This window comes from Canis lupus, chromosome 3, assembly GCF_048164855.1.
Source record: "Canis lupus baileyi chromosome 3, mCanLup2.hap1, whole genome shotgun sequence".
Classification (NCBI taxonomy): Eukaryota; Metazoa; Chordata; class Mammalia; order Carnivora; family Canidae; genus Canis; species Canis lupus.
The window spans coordinates 43902295-43924840 of record NC_132840.1 but is presented as its reverse complement, the minus strand read 5'-3'; the positions used below and the strand labels follow the sequence as shown (position 1 = coordinate 43924840).

Sequence of the window (22546 nt, the reverse complement as noted above, 5' to 3'; positions counted from 1 at the left end):
GGGAGAACTTCTCTAACCACCCTCCTATACTGCTGCTCCGCCCGGCGCCCCTCCTCACCCACCCTCCCTCCTTTTCTTTTCTTTTTTCCTTCCTTTCCTTTCCTTTCCTTTCCTTTCCTTTCCTTTCCTTCCCTTTCCTTTCTCTCTCTCTCCTTCTTTCTTCCTCTTCATAGATTTCAACAGCATTTACTCTATATGACTTAACTTTATTTTGTAAGTGTTTCTACTCTCACCAGAAGGTGAGCTAAATCAGGGCAGAACCTTTACAGTTCTTTACTACTACATTCTTGAATCCTCAAACAGTGCCTGGCACAAAGTGATGCTGCATAAATATTTGTTGAATGAGTAGATAAATTATGTGAATAGTTACAATAATTCTGCAAGGTCGGTGTCACTCCCATTTTAAAGTTATAAAAACTGAGGCTCAGAAAAGTTAAGTGACTTGCCCAAAACCACACATTTAAGAACTGAGGAACCTAGACCGGAACCAAGGGCTGACTCCCAGAATCGCACGCCACATGCCACCTGATGCTGTCTTCCTCCCATGCAGAAAACTGCAGCCCAGGAGAAATGCCTGCTCATGAGGACTGCAGGAGTCCACCTACGAAACAGCTGGAGAAATCAAAATCCTGTGCAACTTCAGGGACACCACCTGGCCTGGTGCTGCAGGCACAGCCACACAAGATTCTACACACACACACACACACACAAATGTCTGGCACCTGGCTTTTTTTCTTTTAATGTATCTTGGAGGTTTCTTCCTATATAGTACATAATGCTTTCTCACTCTCCCAGATAATTGCAGAGCACTCCACAGTTTGGATGTACCATAATGTAACCAATTCCCAACTGATGGACATCTAAGTTGCACATGACTTGAAGCACACTAGGGGAAATAGCTTAGCAGATAGAATATAGGTTCCAGAGACAAACTGCCTGGGTTTGACGTGCACTTATGACACCTACTCACATTGTGACCCTGTATCCATCTCTCTGCACCTACAAAACAAGCATGGTAATGTCCAATTCAGAAGGTTGTGAGGAATAAGCAAATTACTATATGTAAATCCCAGCACAGGAGCTGACACACGGTAAACAGCAGGGGGGCCGAGTGGCAAATGGGGCAAAGAGCCAACACTGGGGGAAAATGAGGCGATAACAAGAAAGACATGAAGGAAAAAATAAGTTCAAACTTTTAGAAAAGGATGGAAGGAGCAGGGGGAGACAGGTTAGTACCACTACCATCACCCAACATGCTACGTTCACATGGGAGAACAAGTCTCCCCCATAACAGAAGAGACAAGAAGGTCGCATCCTAAGGGGAGACTCAAGTTTTCTTTAAGGCAGAAGATAGAGTATTCTGCAAAGAGTCAGAGAAAACTCAGGGAGGAGGGTAGAGAATGTTATAAGGAAAGAGGATCTAGAGGGTACAGTGGAAAAGTAAAGAATTAGGAGGAAGGAAGAGGGGAATCAGTAATAAAGAAAGCAAAGAGGATAAAGAAGACAAAAGGACACTGAGGGATGACTTACCCTTCCCTTAATAACCAAGCATCACAGATATAAAAGGCACAGTTGGAAGTTACTAGGATCAAATAGTACAATTTTCAGGGCAGGTATGGTGTCCTAGTCTCTGACGGTGTTACAAAGGCCCTAGCAATGGGCTGGGGCTCTTTCTGAAGCCTGAGATGCAGAATCACAGGTCCTCAAGAGGAGCCCTGCTACCCTGGTTAGGCATGAGGCAAAGGCTCCATGAAGAGAGAAGTGGCTGGGATCCCTGGGTGGCGCAGCGGTTTGGCGCCTGCCTTTGGCCCAGGGCGCGATCCTGGAGACCCGGGATCGAATCCCACGTCGGGCTCCCGGTGCATGGAGCCTGCTTCTCCCTCTGCCTGTGTCTCTGCCTCTCTCTCTCTCTCTGTGACTATCATGAATAAATAAATAAAATCTTAAAAAAAAAAAAAAAAAGAGAGAAGTGGCTATATGTCTACAAGACTCTCAAAATAGGAATATTCTTCAGCCTACAGATCCTAATTTAAGGCTTCAGGTCATACCATATGAAACAGCATCCTAAAAGGCAGCATCCTTTGAAGTGATTTACATCAGTGTCTCGAGTTGTGCTGAGCAAATCAAAGCAATTCAGATGCAATTCTCACATCAATCAGCTACTAAGAACAGACTGTCAGGTAAGGTGCAACCTGACCAGCACATTTTAAACCATTTTTAGCAGAGTATTATTATCCAGCAATACCTTTTTTTTTTTTTAATGAATATATTGTCAGAGGAGCACAATATGAAGACTAGTGGAAACTGATTATCAACAAAGAAGGCCCCTGTATCGGGGAATAGATGTTCATTTTGACTTTGGTGAGGGAAAATGTAGGTATTTTGCTCTTTAATACATTTAGTTAGGGATCCCTGGGTGGCGCAGCGGTTTGGCGCCTGCCTTTAGCCCAGGGCACGATCCTGGAGACCCAGGATCGAATCCCACGTCAGGCTCCCGGTGCATGGAGCCTGCTTCTCCCTCTGCCTGTGTCTCTGCCTCTCTCTCTCTCTCTCTCTGTGACTATCAGAAATAAATAAAAAAAAAAAAAAAAAAATACATTTAGTTAGCATTTGATAGTCACTGATCTGAGTTCTCTTCTAAAGATCTATTCCTGCTATGAGATTCAATTGCTTTGCACCTCAAATTGCTAAGATATTGGGATTTGAAAAGAAACCAGTGATGGGATCCCTGGGTGGCGCAGCGGTTTGGCGCCTGCCTTTGGCCCAGGGCGCAATCCTGGAGACCCGGGATCAAATCTCACATCGGGCTCCCGGTGCATGGAGCCTGCTTCTCCCTCTGCCTGTGTCTCTGCCTCTCTCTCTCTCTCTGTGACTATCATAAGTAAATAAAAATTAAAAAAAAAAATAAAAGAAAAAAAAAGAAACCAGTGATGTAGACTAGACAAGAGAATTTGCCACTCTAGGTATGGGTGTGTATTCTTTAAACCTTGTTGTTTATAGCTCTTACTAAAAATTACAAACTCCCTGAAGGCTGGGGCTGTGTTTACTCCAGAAGTGCCCAGGATATAGTCAGACTCCATGTGGATCTGGTATTCCTCGTGAGCAGGGATTACTGACCAAGGGGTCTAGATGCACAGTCAAATTATGTCAACAAGTGGCAGCATGAATAATTCTTCTATTTAGCAAGAGCTGCAATAAATTGTGGTATGCTTTTATATTTACTAAAAGTAATCCTCAAAGACATGTTTTCTAAAGGACTTAAACAGAATTCCAGCTTCCTTAGATAACCTAATCCAAGTGAACATATTCCGCTAATTGTTAAGGAAACCAGAAAATCCAGTCAGTAAAGTAAATAAAGAACCCACTTAAGTGCTGAAGAGTTTGCTTTCCTCCCTTTAACTACACATGAGACTGTTCATCACATGGTTTCTTACCAGGAGGATAGAAAACCCACCTCATCAAAAAAAAAAAAAAAAAAAAAAAAAGGAAACCCACCTCATGCTTCCTACTAAGCTATCCCTCTCCTAACCTAAGCCCTAGAAGAGCTGCTATGTCCTGTTGAATCAAATAACCAATCCATGTTGAACACCGAAATGTTATGTAGTTAAATTTCTCCCAAAATTTGTCATGTATCACTAATTATGGTACCTACATATTATTTTTTAACCTCCCCTCCCCCCAAAAAAGATTCACCATGTGTATGTAGGAAGATGTTGCTAAATCCCTAACGTGGTATGCTCCCAGCAGTGCCAACCATTGGCCCTTGGCACCTGCTCCTCTCAGCCATGCCAAAAGCCTGAGGGAGGGCAGCCAAAGCAGGAGGTGCTGCAACAGCAAGCTGAGGCAGTGGAGGGGAAGAGGGAACTAGGACACTTCTGTTTTTCTAATTTGGAGTGCATTTACTCCAGAGGAAGGGTGCAGAGCCAGAGTCCACCACCACATTCCCAGGCAGAAAAGCAAGACCTCTCTGCTTGATGGAAATAAAAGGGCAGTTCTGAAGGGCAACTTCCAACATTCGCCTGGGATTGGCAACTGGTGAAAAGGCCACACAACATCAAGGCCCCCTTCCTATGTCCATTAAGATCTGGGGCCAACAGGGATGCCTGGGGGGCTCAGCAGTTGAGCATCTGTCTTAGGCTCAGGGAGTGATCCCAGAGTCCCAGGATCGAGTCCCACACTGGGCTTCCTGCGTGGAGTCTGCTTCTTCCTACTGACCACTCATCTCTTCCCAATTGTTGGGGAACCAAGAACCAAGTTACAAATATGCAAGCCACTGTCCATCACAATCAATCATTGAATGAATAAAGTTGAAAGCAGGCAGTTATTCTTGCAGTCCTCCCTAACCTAGGGGCATTCAAATAATTTACACCACCGACCATAAGCCCCCAGTAGCAACTTAAAATTAATCACCGTCAAAACCTGTTTTATCAAGGCCTTTCCTGTCTTACATCTTATAATTACCTTATCTGTTTGCATAATATTTATTTGTACATGTATCCAAAACCTCCATATTCTACTTCATCCAGTTTTATTAACAGATGGTGAAAAGAATAAGACACAGCTGTGCTCCAGATGTTGGCAAAAAGAGCTTCAGCTACATCATATCACATCACTTTGTGAGTTCCACATTTCCCACTGAGCAGAGAGCTTAGGACCTGCTTCCTGTCACTGAAATCTTTCAGGGACATTTAGAACTCTTCTATTACATTGATTTTATCCTAGATTTGTAATAAGTAAGTCCTGCTCTCAAGGAGTAGTAAATGATTTGAAAACCGAGGTATGCTATAATCACTTACTTACGGACCTACTGATAGAAGATAATTATTACAGAAAATTTGGTTTTAATCCATAAATTTGGATATTCCAAGTGGCTTAGTGATATAAAAGATGAATTCCTATTAGGTAGGGATTCTTGGGAGAAATCCCCAAATGGTGTTGAGAACTCTGACATCAGGTGTAATGATTCTTCCTGTTTAAGGATATAGATGAAACTCTTAGCTTAGAACCTTTGTTCTTAAGTTATACTAAAACCATGAAGGCCCTTTCCCAGTGAGGGAAGATGCATACTACACTGAGGAACAAGCAGTTAGGTAATCCTTTGCTTAAGGGCCCTTCCATTTAAGGATTCTGTTTACTTGTTCTTTAAACCTAAGGTTCTATATAAACAAATTAGGGGAAAACTGGTCTCACTCTATCTCAATTAAGACAAAAGGAATTCGTAAATGTTTGCACTATAGGCCCATATTTTTACTCCAAGTAAAAGAACAGAAGCCAACTATCCCCTACATAAGCCAGCTACCGGCTACAGGTGAGACCTCTCATCATCACACCATGTGCTTACAAACTTTTTCTATGTGTCAAACACAACTATATGTACAGGACGGTACAAAATATCAAATACGCAGATAAATCCACAAGTCACATGATTACAAGGTAAGAAGAAAGAATGAAATGGGTAGATAGGATGGTACAGCAAGGACTCAGTGAGGAAGGGATATTTGAATGAAGCAATCCTCATGACAATCCAGAGGCACAACCCTGCAGGTAGAGGAAATGGCAAATAAAAGGGCCCTGCATCATTAGCACACACAGCACATAAAGGTAAAGAAATTCTGAAGTGGTTATGGGATATAAACGAAGTTTTGCCCTCCCCTGCCCTCAGGAAAAGAGATCTGAACATATATGAAGACAAAAGGAACACAAAGGCTTGAAAATTTTCAACAAAATATGATAAAGACAAAAAATATTCAATATAATATCTGATAAAACTGGCATCCTTGAAATAGAAAAACTGAAAAGGACAAAAAAAGATATAATATGGGACCCTCCTCTGAAAGGTTAGGTAGAACTGGAAATCAAGAGGACACACTACATATAGGAGGAAGGGCAAAAAACGACACTGAGGTATTCTATTTACTTCATGTATAAAGAAACAATTTTTCAGGAAGTCTATATAGGGAAAAAAAATCATATTCAAAAAGGAGGAAAAGTCGGACTGGCCTTAGGGCTTTCCAGAGCAATAATCCCGGCAGGAAGAAGACCAAACAATGGCTACAAAGCTCCCAAGGCCACGAGGACCGCCCAGGAATACCACAGCCAACTGAACTGCTGTGATGAGGAAACATTCTCAAACATGAGAACTCAGGGAACATAGCCCCCCGTGAGCCCTCTGCTATGAGGGAGGGAAAGAGGAGGGAGAGAACACAAGGAAGAGAATATCCAACGAAATCCAACCAACCAAGGTAATGATGAATGGAAAAGAGTGGTTAAAAGTAGTGTAGCTTTATCCAGATAGTATTTGCATGCAAACAATTCCTCATTTAAAGTGTATAATTTGAGGGGCACCAGGGTGGCTCAGTTGGTTACACATCTCCCTTTAGCTCAGGTCATGATCCCAGGTCCTGGGGTTGAGCCTCCCATTGGGCTTCCCTGCTCAGCGGGGAGCCTGCTTCTGACTCTCCCTGCCAGCTTGTGCTCTCACTCCCTCTCTCTCAAATAAATAAATAAATAAATAAATAAATAAATAAATAAATAAATAAATAAATAAAATGGTTTTTTGAAAAATAAAGTGTATAATTTGAGGTTTCTAGTCTATTCAGAGATATAACTAAAAGATGAATCAAAATAAGCGAACAGAGATGTGGTAGTGGGTAAGAAAACCAGAGCACAGAATTCATTGGGCTTCCCTGCTCAGCGGGGAGCCTGCTTCTGACTCTCCCTGCCAGCTTGTGCTCTCACTCCCTCTCTCTCAAATAAATAAATAAATAAATAAATAAATAAATAAATAAATAAAATGGTTTTTTGAAAAATAAAGCGTATAATTTGAGGTTTCTAGTCTATTCAGAGATATAACTAAAAGATGAATCAAAATAAGCGAACAGAGATGTGGTAGTGGGTAAGAAAACCAGAGCACAGAATTCATTTAAGTCTTGTAGATGTATGACCCAAAAAAACCTAGGAAATTCAAGTTACAGAAGAAAATTTATAATAGATTTTAGCAACAAAATCCAACAAAAATTCAGATGGAGGGAGGGGAGAAGATGTGGGAGGAAGTATAAGTACATTAATCCTCTTACTGTTCACTGCAGAAAGACAATATCTCTCTGTCTCAATCTGAAATGTGAAATAAAAAAACAAATGTCCATCTCTTAATGCCTTTCATAATCTTAAAGAGCCCCTCAAGAATTAATATCCCTGGTGGTGAAAAATTTATCTGAAATACAGTAACAATTCCTTCAGGTTCTCTTTAGCTTTGCTATTGTTAAATTTGTGTAAAACTAATAAATACTTTTAAAAAGTACATAAAATGTGGTGTCATTCTTACACACTTCTAGGTGAATATGTACATGAGGTGATTTAATTGTTAATCCTATTATTTCTCCCTAGTGGGATTTTAGGTGAATAGGTGACTTCCCTTATATTTTTCTATATGCTCTGAATGTTTTATAGTAATCATGCATTACTTTTATAAGGACAGTGTAAAAAAATAAAATTCCCTACATTTTTTCCACTTCTTATTTTTTCACATCTTACTCTTTTTATCCTAATCAACTTTTTCATCTCTCCAAAATCTGGGTTTTTCTTATTAGTGATAGGACAATTAACAGAGTTTTATATTATTCTGTTTTATATTATTAAGTAAGGTTTAATGAGGATGGAGAATTTTGTTTAGATACACTTTGTCCAGGTGAACTTAATGAGGGATGAATATGATGATTTTATTACAATGACATTTTTCAGTTTCTCAGCCATTTATTAATGAAATTCTAAGTTCTAACATCTATGTCAGTGTCAGTATGTGTTTGTATGTACATACAACATCGATAGTAACGTGTAACTACCACTTGACCACCTACTATGTTTCAGGATTCTACTAGGAGTTTTACATTTGTTAGCCAATCCTCGCATACCTATGCCACAGGTGCTCCTACTATTTTATGGATGAGGAGAAAGAATCCAAAAAAGGTAAGTATGCTCGCTCAAGATGACATAGCCAACAATAACATAATGATATTCAGGTATGAGCTAGAAGTCCATGCTTTTTCCACCATACTTCTGTTTTCCCAGTTTGGTGCTCTGTGTATAGTAAATGCCCAGTAATTGTTTCATTATTAAACTAGCAAAGTATGCCTCAGGTGCTTTGGATGAAGCTTTGCAATGAATTTTTGCAATTCATTTAATTCCTGAGATACCTGTTTCATAAATTAGGGAAGCAGGCTCACCTACCATCTAAAATTAGTAGTTTCATCCCTGTGTCTTACTTTATGGGCTTCTAATTAAGTGGCAATAGCACATGGGCTAAGTGTGTCTCAAAGTGTATGAGATATGCCCAGATAGAGAGAAATCATAGTTTAATATCTAAAGTAGATCAGGGCACCTGGGTGGCTCAGTGGTTGAGCGTCTCTGCCTTCGGCTCAAGTTGTGATCCTGGAGTCTTGGGATAGAGTCCTGTATTGGGCTTCCCATGCCCGAAGCCTGCTTCTCCCTCTGCCTATGTCTCTGCCCCTTTGTGTGTCTCTCATGAATAAGTAAATAAAATCTATAAATATATACTTATATATTTTATATTTATTATAATAAATCATTATATATTTATATAATAAATAAAATATATATTCTGTGTTTCTCATGAATAAAATCTTCTATATATATCTAAAGTAGATCTAAATTTAACATGTTAAAAATCTAATTAATTTTAGGGGTGCCTGGGTGGTTCAGTTAGTAGAGCATCGACTCTTGATCTCAGGGTCAGCAAGCCCCACACAGGGCGTAGAGCCTACTTAAAAACAAAACAAAAAAACCCCAAAATCTAGTTAATTCTAAAATGTTGGTTAGAAAGTTAAAAAAATAAGTTATTCTTTCAAACTCAAGGTTTTAAATTTTAAACTTCCTTCTAACTCATTTCTAATATTAACTTTGATGCTTCCTCAGTGCCCTGCTTTTGAATTTCGTGAAGTGTTTAACTTTCTGACCTTGTATGCTCATATTTTCAGCTCTCAGACTATCCAATTACCTGTGGTTTCCGGGAACACACATCGTTAAAGCTCTATATCTTTTGCATATGATGTTCTCTCCACCAATAAAAGGTGCTTTTTATTCTTTCAAAATTTAGCTCTTGGTGTCACCTTCTCCAGGAAGCCTTGATAAGCTGCCTCCCTCACCCCTAAGATAGGGTCAGTTCCTTTCTCCTCAGTGCTACCCTTCACCTTTCACTCCCTCCACTGGGGCCCCCAGGGTCCTAGACTCCAACTGTTTATGCAGTATTTGCTCCTCCTAGACTAAGCCCAGGAAATATGTTCTTTCCTCCTCAGACCAATGCCAAGCTCATTGGGACACACAAAAAATGTACACTCAATTTGTGTTTTGATCTCTGAACCAAGTTTTTCTAGGGTGAGTTCAAATATCTGTATACATATGTTTTCCATATGGCCCTTAATGCTTTGCTTGTTAAAATCATTCTCTGAAAACACAGAGCAAATAAACAAAGTCAGGGTTGCCTACTATATGAAAATTGTTCCTCAATCCACAGCATTGGTCAGAGCAATCAGAAGAAAGCCATTGGAAATGGATATGGGGACAGAGTCAGCAAAGAATTCAACCAAAAGAACAGGAGAAAAGACCCAAGGTTTTACCATGTTTTTTTGTCAGATCCTCAGAGCTCATACAGACACCAAGGACACTGAATGTAGGAAAGTCATAGGATAAAAACAAAGTTCTTATAGCTTGGATTGATTGATTGACTTATTTCTTTATAGTTTTACTTTATTCATGAGAGACACAGAGAAAGAGAGAGAGAGGCAGACACACAGGCAGAGGGAGAAGCAGGCTCCATGCAGGGAGCCCGCTTGATCCCGGGTCTCCAGTATCACACCCTGGGCTGAAGGTGGCGCTAAACTGCTGAGCCACCCGGCCTGCCCTAGCTTGGATTTAAAGCATAGAAATCAAGGACAATCTTTACTACCTAGGGAAGCACAAAAGTGGAATCATCACTAGATCCTAAATGCCACAAGGGCCAGGTCCTACCCACTATGTTGCTCTACTGTGTGGTGTCTTGGTGGTGCCTGGCACAGAATTGGTGCTCAATAAATACTCAGTTGTAGGAAGAATTATGGATACTTAGAACCAAAAGCAATTTGCACAATTGCCTGGGACCATTAACAAAGAGGTTGCAGTAGCCTTAATGGAATCAATAGCTAGACATAAAGTCTGAATGGGCTCCACACTTTGGATAAGGTATATCACAAGATAAGAGCATGCTAAATTTCAAGTCAGGCATCACCAAAATGACTCTTCATAATATAATCTTGCTGAGTAATGGTCTTTTCCTGTGTAACTCATTATTATTCCCGTTTAGTTTTATTTAGAGTAGATACAGACACCATTTCTTTTTTCTGCCTACTTTCCTCTGATGAAGTCATGTGTTCTTCCCGGTACACTATTCAATCTGAAATTAATTACATGACTATAAATCCTTTCATTTAAGAATACCTGAATATTTAATAATCATGTTAGAAAATATAATCAAATATAGGTCTCAGGTATTATAATTCCTTCTTCCAAGAAGGTGATTTAAAAAATGTTAAGTTTGTTTTAAAAGAAACTTTCAGATGCTCATTTTGGAGAAGATTATTATGGCTACATGGTGACCACATGCAGTTCGGTTTCCTGGCATTCACTTTTTACTTGCTTACCCAGGGCTCTGTGTAAATACGAACCTTGGAAATAGCACTGGTCTGAGATCATTTAACTCTGAGGGAAAACAAACACACACACAAACACTACACACATTCAAGCAGCTCTGACTTTTGCTTAAAAAAAAAAAAAAAAAAAATCCCAGAATTATCTACAGAAAGCACCAGTCAGTCAGTATTCAACACTGTGCTGAACCACAAATGGAACATACCACCATGGACCCAATGGATGACTCTCGTTCCAAAGGGACCTTTATTCCAATGAAAGGCTTAAATTATATTCCACTCATAATGCCAGAATTTAATGCTTTTTCATAAACCAAATTCTGACAACAAATTTGAAATATTTTGATACCTCACCTATAGTAATATGGTAAACAATTCTGTTATATCTTGCTACCTGGAGATAAATTAAGACTGAGTTTAAGAACCTGCAGGTTTACTATTTTAATACACAGGTCAGTAGTCAAATTTAGAAATGAAAAGCTCTATTACTAATACCTCTCCCCACTCACCCCAACCTGCTACCAGCCCGTTCTGTAAAAAGTGAAGAATTTATATTTGTTTTAAAGAGACGGTTACTGTCTCTTGAGGTTATGGTTTCACCTCAAGATCACCTAGTAAGCAGTAAATACTCTCTTTATATGACTAAAAACAAAACAAAAAAAAAACATGGGATTATAACAAAATTAGAAGGCTTATAGCACATTCCATTTCCCTAGAATATTTGTCTTAAAAATTAAACTATTTGTTTCAACTGTTCTCACACATTAAAGTTCCAAATAAATTAAAGAAAGACAGAAAAGGAGGAATAACCCCCCCCACACACACATATATAAACATGTATTGATACATAAAACAGTGTTTCTTGCCCAGCTGAAAGTACACTGCAAAGATAAGGTAGTTAGTGCTGAACCATTTTTAGCAAAGACATAGCTGACCAAACCACAGAGCACTCAGCCACCCCATCCAACAAGCCCCCTTGGCTTGCATCCACTCTACTTGGTTCCACCCACCATTTGCAGATGCCTCTTTACAGACATATGGACTGAAATGATGAGTCATCTATCATCCAGAATTCTTTTCTTGATCTTTTCACATTCAATCACCTTTAGCACTCTCAACAGGCACGTCCTCCGCAGAGCATGTGCCCTGTAACATAAGGAGTCTAAGGCTGAACACAGAACGAGGCATTCCTAACACTCCTCGCTTTGCCAAATGGATTTCTTCCAGAGCTTTAAAGGAAAATCACAGCTGAAAAAGTGGCCAGATGAGTCTTCAAGGAGAAAGATACAAACTAAATCAGCTAGGATACTGACGCATTTCACTAAAAACAGGCCTGTGATGCAAAAGAACTTTAGTTATTTGCCCTGAGAGGATAATTTATGGCAAGAGAAAGCACAAGAAGCATTCCATAACTGAAACTGATTTCCAACTTCACATGGCTAAATATTTTTTTTTTTTTTTGGCTAAATATTTTTGAAACTATTTCTGAACTTAACACTTCATGTAATCACACACACACACACACACACACACACACACACACACACACAATTCAGGACCTGTATATCATGTAGAACAAATAATAATAACAAAATATCAGACCTATATATAGCACTTATTATATGGCAAGCATTCTTCTAAGGATGTTACATTACATTCATTTACTTCATCTTACAAACCCTTTTCTAATCCCTGCTAGAAAATGAGGAATAAAATGCCCACAGAGGAAAGATCATTTGCCAGGTCACAGACTGGCAGCAAATAGCAGAGCTGGGAACTGAGCGGGCAGTCTGGCACCCAACTGGAGTTAGTGGTTATTACACTAACCACCACCTTTCCAAAGGAGTTTAACACAGACGATCCTTTTTTAAAACAGACATCTATTCTAAGTTTACTAAAACTACACCAGTTTGCTTAACAAGGTGACAAACTTTACAATTAAAGAATTTAAACCAGTCAAGTGGTAGCAAAGCCAAAGTTTATCCATCATGTAGATATCCAAATATCTACACAATGAGGATTAGAGGACTACCTTGTGTGAGTCAGTGTGTAGCCCCTAGAGAAATTAACATGGCCTAGAGAACTATAGGGAAGGTGAGGACAGCCAAGAAATAAAAAGCTCAAAGCTCGCAAGGCAGTAAAAGAAAACCCCAGGGCTGTAGTAGCTAACCTCAGTCATCATAATTCTTGTCAATTCTTCCCCTTCAATCCTTTCCATCCCACTGCCATTGCTCAAACTCAAGCTTCCAGTCTTCTTTGGTCCAAACATTCCAACAGTCTCTCTTATTTGGTTTCTAGCCTCACTTCCTCCCTGCCCCAGCACCTACTCTTTCCTCTACTGCTAACAGAACAGTCTTTCTGAAACACAAATCTCATCATGTTATAGCCCTACTTAACAACTTTAGCCAACAATTTCTAGTTCTGCCATCTTTGTAGTGAATCAAACACCATCCACTCCAGGAATTCCCCTTCCTGCCTCTGCTTGCAGGCCCAGGAAAATACTAAGTTATGTCATCCTTCTCTTACCCAGTTCATTTGCACTTCTGCAGAGAAGATCTGCCTTCCAACCCCATTCATCAACCTGCAGAACCTCTACTCATTCTCTTTTATCCATGGTTGATCCAATCCCTCCTCCCACCGCTAGAATATGATTTTCTTCTCTGTGCCTGCAAGGTTCCACATGCATATGCTTCTATGATGCTATCAGTAATATTTTACACATCTGATATAAGCCCCTTAAGGGACAGGAACAGTGTCTTAGCATTTTATCAACAGTACCTAATAGTTTCTGACACACAAGAGAAGCTTTATTCATTACTGCCTAAGGAATAAGAGCAGGCCTTCCATAGGTCATGATGGCCTTTCTCTTCTGGTTCTCTCTAGTCCCATGAGAACAAAGTTCCACTTTTTTTTTTTTTAAGATTTTATTTATTTATTCATGAGAAACAGAGAAAGAGAGAGAGGCAGAGACACCAGCAGAGGGAGAAGCAGGCTCCATGCAGGGAGCCCAATGTGGGACTCAATCCCGGAACTCCGGGATCATGCCCTGGGCAGAAAGCAGGTGTTAAACCACTGAGACACCCAGGTGTCCCAAGTTCCACATTTTTAAATCCAAATTCTAGAAAGATATGATCCACTTTATAGTCAACTTTTCAGAAGACCTACAAAGTGAGGAATATATGTTAAATAATAGTTCACAAAGAATGCTGCATAGAACAAATCCTACAGGGTCTGGGTAGGTGTTGGGAATGAGGTGGGGGATTCTAAGATCCAATAAATGCAGAAATGCCTCATGATGTCTCCTTCAGTGAAGAGTTAAACTGCATTATCATATTAGAGTTAAGTAAAGAAAACTTGTTTAATTTTGGTACTTACTACCTTTGGGCACAGTAAGTGCTCAATAAATGCTAGCAATTTTTAATATTTAACTTGACACGTTTGTTTTCTTGTCTAGCAATTACTAACACTGCACACTACATACTGTGAGAAACACTGATATAGAATTAAGACCCCATCATAGGGATGCCTGGGTGGCTCAGTGGTTTGGCACCTGCCTTCAGCCCAGGGCATGATCCTGGAGACCCAGAATCGAGTCCTGCATTGGGCTCCCTGCGTGGAGCCTGTTTCTCTCTCTGCCTATGCCTCTCATGAATAAAATCTTAAAAAAAAAAAAAAAAAAGACCCCACCATATTAGTCATTTTGGAGATTCATGGCTCCAGAATTAATTTAACAGAAATACAGGCAATCATTTTAAATGTAGGATAATTCCTCTAGCTTCTCTGTGGCAGGCGAACATCAAGGCTTCAACTGTCACAACTTTCTGAAACTTCAGTTTCACCAAATTAAGATAGGATTGACTGCCTTGTATGAACTAAAAACAACTGCTCTGCAATGGAAAGAAGTTTCTTACAGATAAATCTCATCTGCCATGTTGGGTTCCTAGAAAGTAGTATATTAAAAAAAAAAAAAAGAAAGAAAGAAAGAAAGAAAGTAGTATATTCATCAAGTTTCTATTTTCATTATACCAAGAAATCTTACTATTTAAGAGTAACACAAATAATCCATCCAGTCCATTTTTTTACCTTTATTAATGGGCAAACTTAAAGTAGAAGACTCTTAATTATAGCTTCATGGAGAATAAAACTGCAATTTGTTATGTGTGAGCATCTGCATACATTTCCTATGTGAAATATCACAGCAGTCATCAAGGGGCCCACATGCCTGAAAAGCTTAGGAACCACTAATTGAGTCTTTAAATCAGGTCCAGGTATTATTTAAATTCATATTTTTAAAAAAAATAAAACAGTATCAGAGATTGTATCTGTTTTTTTATATCCTTTCAAAGTTAGCTTATGCATGTATTTCCATGGGTACATAGTAATACCATACCATCCTTCTGTATTTACATAAAAACAGTATATGATATTTATTCTACTGCACCAAGCTTTCTTCATGCAACATTATATCCTAGAGATCTTTCCACATCAACACAGAGGTATACAGTATTGGGTTAACAGACATACCAATATTTAAGGCATCCCTATGATACTTATGTTGTTATCAGAGTCTTGCTACTTACGAACAATGCTGAACATAGACAACCCTGATGAGACATCTTTAGGAAGAAAGCTTGTAGGGAACTGCTGAGACAAGGAGTATAAAGATTGCTAAATAGCCCCCCCAGAGGTTGCCAGTTGTATACTCTCAACAGTATTTATTTTCTATACCATCAATACAAGACTTGTAGGTTTTCTACCTTTGTTAACCTAACAAGTGAAAAATGCTAACTCATGGTTTTGATTTGTGTGGCCTATGAGTGAAAGAACCTCCGATTTAAAAGATGAGTTGTATGTATGACAATAAGCACCATTGGAACTGGAAAACTGGGAACAGTAGTGGGAATTCAGTAAAGTCTGCTTCACGTCAATGGCTCTAGGAATGGTGGTCTGGCGACAGAGAAATGAAACGGCTTCACCACAGTGGGTTTCCATCATGTTGCCAAATTGGAATATATATGCCTAAGTAAACTGACTGAAAATTGAGAAGAAAAAGTGTTTTGCAATGTGTAAGAAACTACAGGAATGTGCAAGGGACTGTGCATAAGCAACTCTTCACAGAAATCCAGCTTACCCACAGGTTCAACTCACCATCTAGTAGCCAGTGCTGGAGGCGCCTATTCTCCAGTTCTGACATCATCAGGCGTGTGATCACATGATCTGGAACCAAAAGACCCTTCTCGATGTACTGCTTTGCCATATCACCAACTTCTAGTAAAAAAAAAACAAAAACAGGAAAAAGAGACACTCAAAAAAAAGCTTAAAAAAAAAACTTATGTGAAATCCTTTCTGACAGTTTTGCCTTCCCTCCCATTCCTCCCTGCTGGTATGCAGGGAAAGTTACAGGTAGACTTTTTGGGGGTAATTTTTTAAATACTGGTTTCAATAATAATGGCTTCATCTCCCATTTGTCTCCCACAGAATTATAAAAGCAGCTTTTAAAGATTTACACAGACAGAAATAAAAATAAGAATACAGATTAAGCATAAAAGATAAAAGCAAGGAATAAAGCTGAGTCCCAAAGGAAGGTGGTACACAAAGGCCAGGAGAGAAGTCCTGGTACTTCCTCAAACTAAATCACGAAGTGGACATTGAGCCTCCCAACAGTTTATGACAACAAGGAAATGTGATTAATGACGCAGTTCATGGTTTACAAAGACTAACAGAAGCTGAGAAGCACAAGCAATCCTTAGGGACCAAAGGAAAACATTTCCACTGGTCTTCTAGATAGAATCCTGGATAATCCAAATAGGTTTACTTCTTTTCATGAACCTCAATATAAATAAATGGCACCTAGCTGACACGGTTGTAAAAGCAACTTAGTGTTGTTAGTGGAATGCCAAGTTCATAAAAGGATATGCATTTTTTAATAGGGGGAAAATGCCTCTCTAATTTTAAAATAATTTCTTCTATGTGGAAATCATGAGTTGGTTCAACAGAACAAATTATCAGATTAAATCTCTTAAATTTCTAGGAACTATTTTTTTTTTTAAACCAAGATGAAGTCCTCTACTCTCTAGAGAAATGAAGAGTAGAATGAACCACTGAGAACCATACTCATGGCAGGCCAATTATGTTCTTATAAAAACATAAAGCAGAATAATGTTACTGGAAAAAAAAGCTCAAGAATCACTTTGCCCCCCACCTTTACCTTGAATAACCTTTCCTTCCCCAGACTGAGTCTATACTCCGAACTCCAACTTCAACCCTGAAATATGGGCTGTGAAGAGCTCTGTATCATTTGATTACTACTATTGGACAAGTAGCTCAAAGTTAGATCCAGTGATGCTAATTCAGTAACATGCAATGGAAACAACAGCAAGACATAGCCATCAGTGAATGTACCTAACTAAGCATGCATGTGAACAAAATGCATTCATTAACCAAGTATTTACTGACTATACTAGGTGATAAGTAATAAGGTACAAAGGGAGCAGTGAATGAAAGTTGCACCTTACTGATATGTAAGTAGTGTTACTTTCATGAAGAGTAACAATCATTTAACAAAGTAAGTAACTCATGTAATACACTATACCAAGCACTGTGCTTTAAGCACTCCAAATGTATTATTGCATTTAATCCTCACAAGTTCCTCACCTTCAGATAGGAACTCATATTTTTATGACAGCTTTATTGAGATAAAATTCGCACATTGAGATAAAATTCGCACTCACCATCTTACAGTGTGTAACTCAGTGATTTTTAATACATTCTCAATATTGTGCAACCATCACCATTATCTAATTTCAGAACATTTTTATCACTCCAGAAAGAAACCCTATACCCATCATCAGTCCCTCTCCATTGTCTCTCTCCTCCCTTTATCTAGCCCCTGGCAGCTACGAATCTACTTTCTTGCCTTTACAGATTTGCCTATGCTGCATATCTCATATAAATGGAATCATGTGGTATTTTGTGTCCAGTTTCTTTCACTTAGCATTCTTCAAGGAGTACTTCACTCATTTTCATGATTATTATTATTATTGCATTATATGGATATACTATATTTTGTTTATACACATCAGGTAATGGGCATTTGCACTGTTCCCACTTTTTGGCTAATATGAATAATGCTACAATGTTCATGTGCAGGTTTCTGAGTGAATGTATGCTTTCAGTTCTCTTGGTTATACCTATATGGTATGTATGTTTTACATCTGAAACATCACTGTCAGACAGTAGGCTGGGAGAAACTGGCAAGTTTGGTGCTGCCCTACTCTGCAGTGGGCAGGCCAGCCCCCCATGCCCTGTTCTTAGTCCCATTTGCCAAACTTTAAGATAGATTTAAATAAAAAAACATACATATTCCAAGGTGAGACCAAGATGTGAACTGGCTCTAAAATCCCATGAGGAGACAGAAAGAGTAGGAAACATCTTATTTGGAAAAGAAAAGACTCAGAAGAGGATGTAATAACAATCCGCCCATATCCTGACACTTGACATTTGGAAAAGGCATTATCTTACTCCGATCCCCAGGGCTCTCAATCAGGACTAGTTATGGGAATTACAAACAGAAAAAGTTGTGTAAGAAATGTCTGAATGGAGATTCAAAGATTGCCTAAGAGGGGATATTGTGGAGTGATTCTGAAAACTTGTTGGAGATTAGGTTACACTAATGTTTAAGGTTCCTTCAGTTGGGATCCCTGGGTGGCGCAGCGGTTTGGCGCCTGCCTTTGGCCCAGGGCGCGATCCTGGAGACCCGGGATCGAATCCCACATCGGGCTCCCGGTGCTTGGAGCCTGCTTCTCCCTCTGCCTGTGTCTCTGCCTCTCTCTCTCTCTCCGTGTGACTATCATGAATAAATAAATTTAAAAAGAAAAAAATGTTTTAAAAAAAAAAAAAAAAAAGGTTCCTTCAGTTGAATATTTATGATATTGGGATACCTCTGGACTCAGGAGTCTAATGCAGAACAGTATTCCAAATGGTGCCCCTGAGGCCTCTGAGTATCTGCTAGATGGCTCAATATGTACTCCTCTGACACCTCAAACTTATCACAGCCAAAATCATTCTTTCCCTTCCTACTCTGTGCTCTTGCCCTGGTATTTCTTGCCTCAGTCAGTAACATTATTCTCCTCAGATGTCACCGAAGAACAAATACCAGTTGTCTTCATTTTCTTGAGTTCTCCCTTCTTTTCATCTAACTGAACGTGAAGTTCCTGCCATTCCAGCTCCACAGTCTGTCATATCCCAGACAAATGATCAAAACATAAAAGTGCAACAGTCTTGTGAACAAATGATTAAACTAAGGGGATGACTGCAGAACAAGTGAGGTCACTGTGAGGAAAGCACGATGGCCCCGGATGGCCATGGTGGTTAACGGGAAGGCACAGCTTATTAAAAATCAGAGCTCAAAGAATGAAGCAGTGAGTTATACTCCGAAACTGGTTCACATATCTTTACATGGTGAAGAACTGACAACTGACCAAAGAATTAATAAAGGATCTCACAGCTAAGATCAAAGTGGGTCCTTTACTCATAGCAATCCTTGACCTGCTACAAAATCAAGACTGCTTTTCTTGTCTGTTGTATATAAGTCAACCAAAAGAACAATTATATTAAAGTCAATTCTCCATTCTTAACTTACTTCACTTCTCAGTAACATCTGAACTTGCTCCTTTGCATAATATTGTTAAAATATTAATATAATCCTTTAAAAAATCTGTTTTAATTATTATTTTAAAGTAATTTCTACACCCAACATCGGGCTCAACCTCACAACCTTGAGATCAAGACTGGATGTTCCACCAACTGACCTAGCCAGGCACCCCCTAGAATAATCCTTTTAAAATGCAAGCCAACTGTGATACACCAATGGCTTCCCCTCTCATCTGCAGTATAAGCCAAAGTCCTCACCTTAGTCTACAAGGCCTTGTGTAATCAGGCCACCGTTCTCTGACCCCATCTCCTACTCTTCTCTCCATTGCCCACTCTACTCCACCCACACTAGCCTCCTTATAGTTTTCAGAGGATCACAAGCATGCAGTCACTTCAGGGACTTTTCATTTGTTGCTCCTTCTGCCAAGAACACGCTTTCCCCCAGAATTTCACATGGATCAAGCTCTCACTTCATTCAGATCTCTGATTAAGTATTACCTCAAACAGGCTTTCTGCCCTATCTAAATAGCACAAGGACAAACATATTCCCTCATCATCCTCTAGTCTCTTACCCTGTTTTGCACTATTTTCCAGAACTCCAGATCTTACATATTATATATTGATCTATTTTTTAATCCACTTTCTATCTCCCCCAACCAGAATATTATTAGCTCATTCAGAAAATGGAATACTTTGTTCAATGCCATATCCTCAGTACTGAGTATATAGTCTGTCATGTAGGAGATACTTCGTAACAATTTTTTGCACAAATGAATGAATGAATGAATGAATGAACAAATGAACACCTTGAAGATGATGGATAATCTCCCGGCAAACAAAAAAAATCAGTCTAATCTTTTTGTACATCTGGAACCATGATCCCAAGATCAAACATGGCTCTCTACCTTGCCAGGTATTAACTTTTCCAAGGGAGATAGGAGACAAAATATGAGTCAGTACTACTTGAGACGGCCATGTCACATTTCACAGTTCAGTCTTATTTCATCAGTATTTTAAACCATGTATAGAGATGAACTGGGTCAAGTAGGCAAAATGGGGAGAAGGTTATGCCATGAGCCAATGACGCAGAAGCAAGGGGCTGTTCAGCATACCCGGGGGAACTTCAAGTATGAAGAAAAACATACCATGAGATGATAGAGCTAGACAGGTAGGGTAAGGAGTATGGATTTTGAAAGATTTTTTTTAATACGTAGTTTTAGAAATGCCATTCCCACAGCCAATACCAGCTACTATTTATTTATATTATAGGGCCCAGTGCAAAATGAAAATATGGAGCCTCCCTGTTAAAACATTTTTAAAAATCTCTAAATGGCAACAGCAGAGCATTAAACTAAGTGCCAAGTCCTCATGTTAGCACACAGGTGGTCATATGTTCACAATGGTGACATCTGGATTGTGTTGGCATGGTGAAAGCAACGGAACCTTTAACAATAATCCAAGCAGGAGACAAGGGACTGCATGCACTAAAGCAGAAGCAGAAGTGATGTGAGAAGGCATTCTGCCCCTTGAGAGTAACTCTGAGATAGGGAAACGGAAGGGACCCCAGGAAAGACTGCTTTTTGGTACCTCTATTCTCCCTAGGACCTCCACCCTGCCTTACACATGCCTTGAGGTATGTCCTCCTTGTAAAAGTCAAGGAGAGTTAATTATTTCTTTGGAGTCATCCAGCACAAGAGATAACGAGATAACCTAACATCTAACGAGTGACTAGGCAGGGCTGTCATGGAGGTTTTTCAAGACTGACTCCAGACCTCTTGACACCATAACTCCTGGCTCTGGGACCTAAGTGATTTACAGGACACCCAAGTACTCATCCTTATTTTATCCAGTTCCTGGATGCCTCAGAGGACACGAGGGCAAGACCATAATCCTCAATAATAAACCCCCCCCCAAAAAAAAAATAAAAAATAAAAACCCCAGACCCCAAGCAGAGAGGAGACTCATTCTCCTTTTCCTTTCTGAGTCTCCCAGACACTCTATCTTTACACCCTCAATAAACTGCTCTCACTTCCTACCAGCTCCCATTTGACTTCTACCCTGCACAAAGCCAGACTCTCTTGGCTGCTCCTGCAAGATCCCTTCTGGGTCCTCAGACCCAGCCTACCCACATCACCTTGAGTTAATCCAACAGAGACAAGTCTAAAATAACTCTGGAAGAATTCCAGAATCATCTTAATCCAATTTACTAAGTAAGAGAAAGATCTAACTGCAAAACATACTTTCCAATTATTTTTGGCAATTTGAGCTCTTCTCCGGAGCAAGAGACAACACTTCACCTAATCTGATACAAATTCAAATTTCCACCACACCTCTCAATCCCCACCTGAATGAAAACTTGGAGAGGTCAAAAGCCAGAGTCAAACAGACTTAATGGTATATCTGCATCTGAATGAAGACCTCATTACAACAGCAAAAGGAGATAAAATACTGGTCAGAAGAGACAGGGGCCCATTCCAAAACCCAGGACCTTCATCTGCCCTTGTCAGTTTGCTTGGAAGAGAAAGTAGTATCGTTAAATGCTAATGCTAGCATGTTTGGATAACACGCATACCTGCTCCAATTTGTCAAGTAGTATTCCAAAGAAACTTACGGAGCTTTTGAACCATGAAGTGTGTACACAGACGTGCGTGTGCACATGTGCACGTGCACAAAAAAGTCAGAAACCACCAGGAAGTTTTCAAAAACAATAAATTTAGAGTGCCAAAACTAGGCTAACAGCTTTGCATTTTTTAAGCTTCATAACAACAAAAAAGAAAGTCCATCATGTGTTTTGAAGACTGAATGGAACGTAATAATCAAGGCCATGTCTGGAAAAACTTTCCTCGGAAAGGAAAAGATGAAGCGCAAATTACAAAATGGTATATATTACAAAATTATGTGTGCATGTGTTTAGATATATATTATCATCTTCAATGTTAAATATATTAGAAAAAAATCAATATTCCACCTATTTTACAACAATATAAATTTTGTGCATCTCATTTTGCAATTACTAGCAAATATAAATTAAGATCTTGGTAACCTCCTTGAGATATATATTTTTTCGATTTTTTTTTTTTTGGGGGGGGGTTGGATTTATTTGAGAAAGAACATGAAGGGGAGAGTGGGGCAGAGGGAGAAGCAAATTCCTCACTGAGTAGGGAGACTGATATGGGGTTCAATCCCAAGACCTGCAA

The 22546-nt window shown here is 39.4% G+C and overlaps 1 protein-coding gene across 2 annotated transcripts in view; it reads right to left on the bottom strand.

The window, feature by feature from the left end:
* AK4 (adenylate kinase 4) overlaps nucleotides 1-22546 on the bottom strand; it is a 69560-nt gene that overhangs the window by 17417 nt on the left and 29597 nt on the right. For both annotated transcript variants that reach the window (XR_012028212.1, XM_072820633.1), the window contains one exon: nucleotides 15846-15965. Coding sequence is in view for 1 of the 2 variants with exons in the window: in XM_072820633.1 (XP_072676734.1) it covers nucleotides 15846-15965 (120 nt within the window). In the remaining variant the exon portion in view is untranslated. The remainder of the gene's footprint in view (nucleotides 1-15845; nucleotides 15966-22546) is intronic.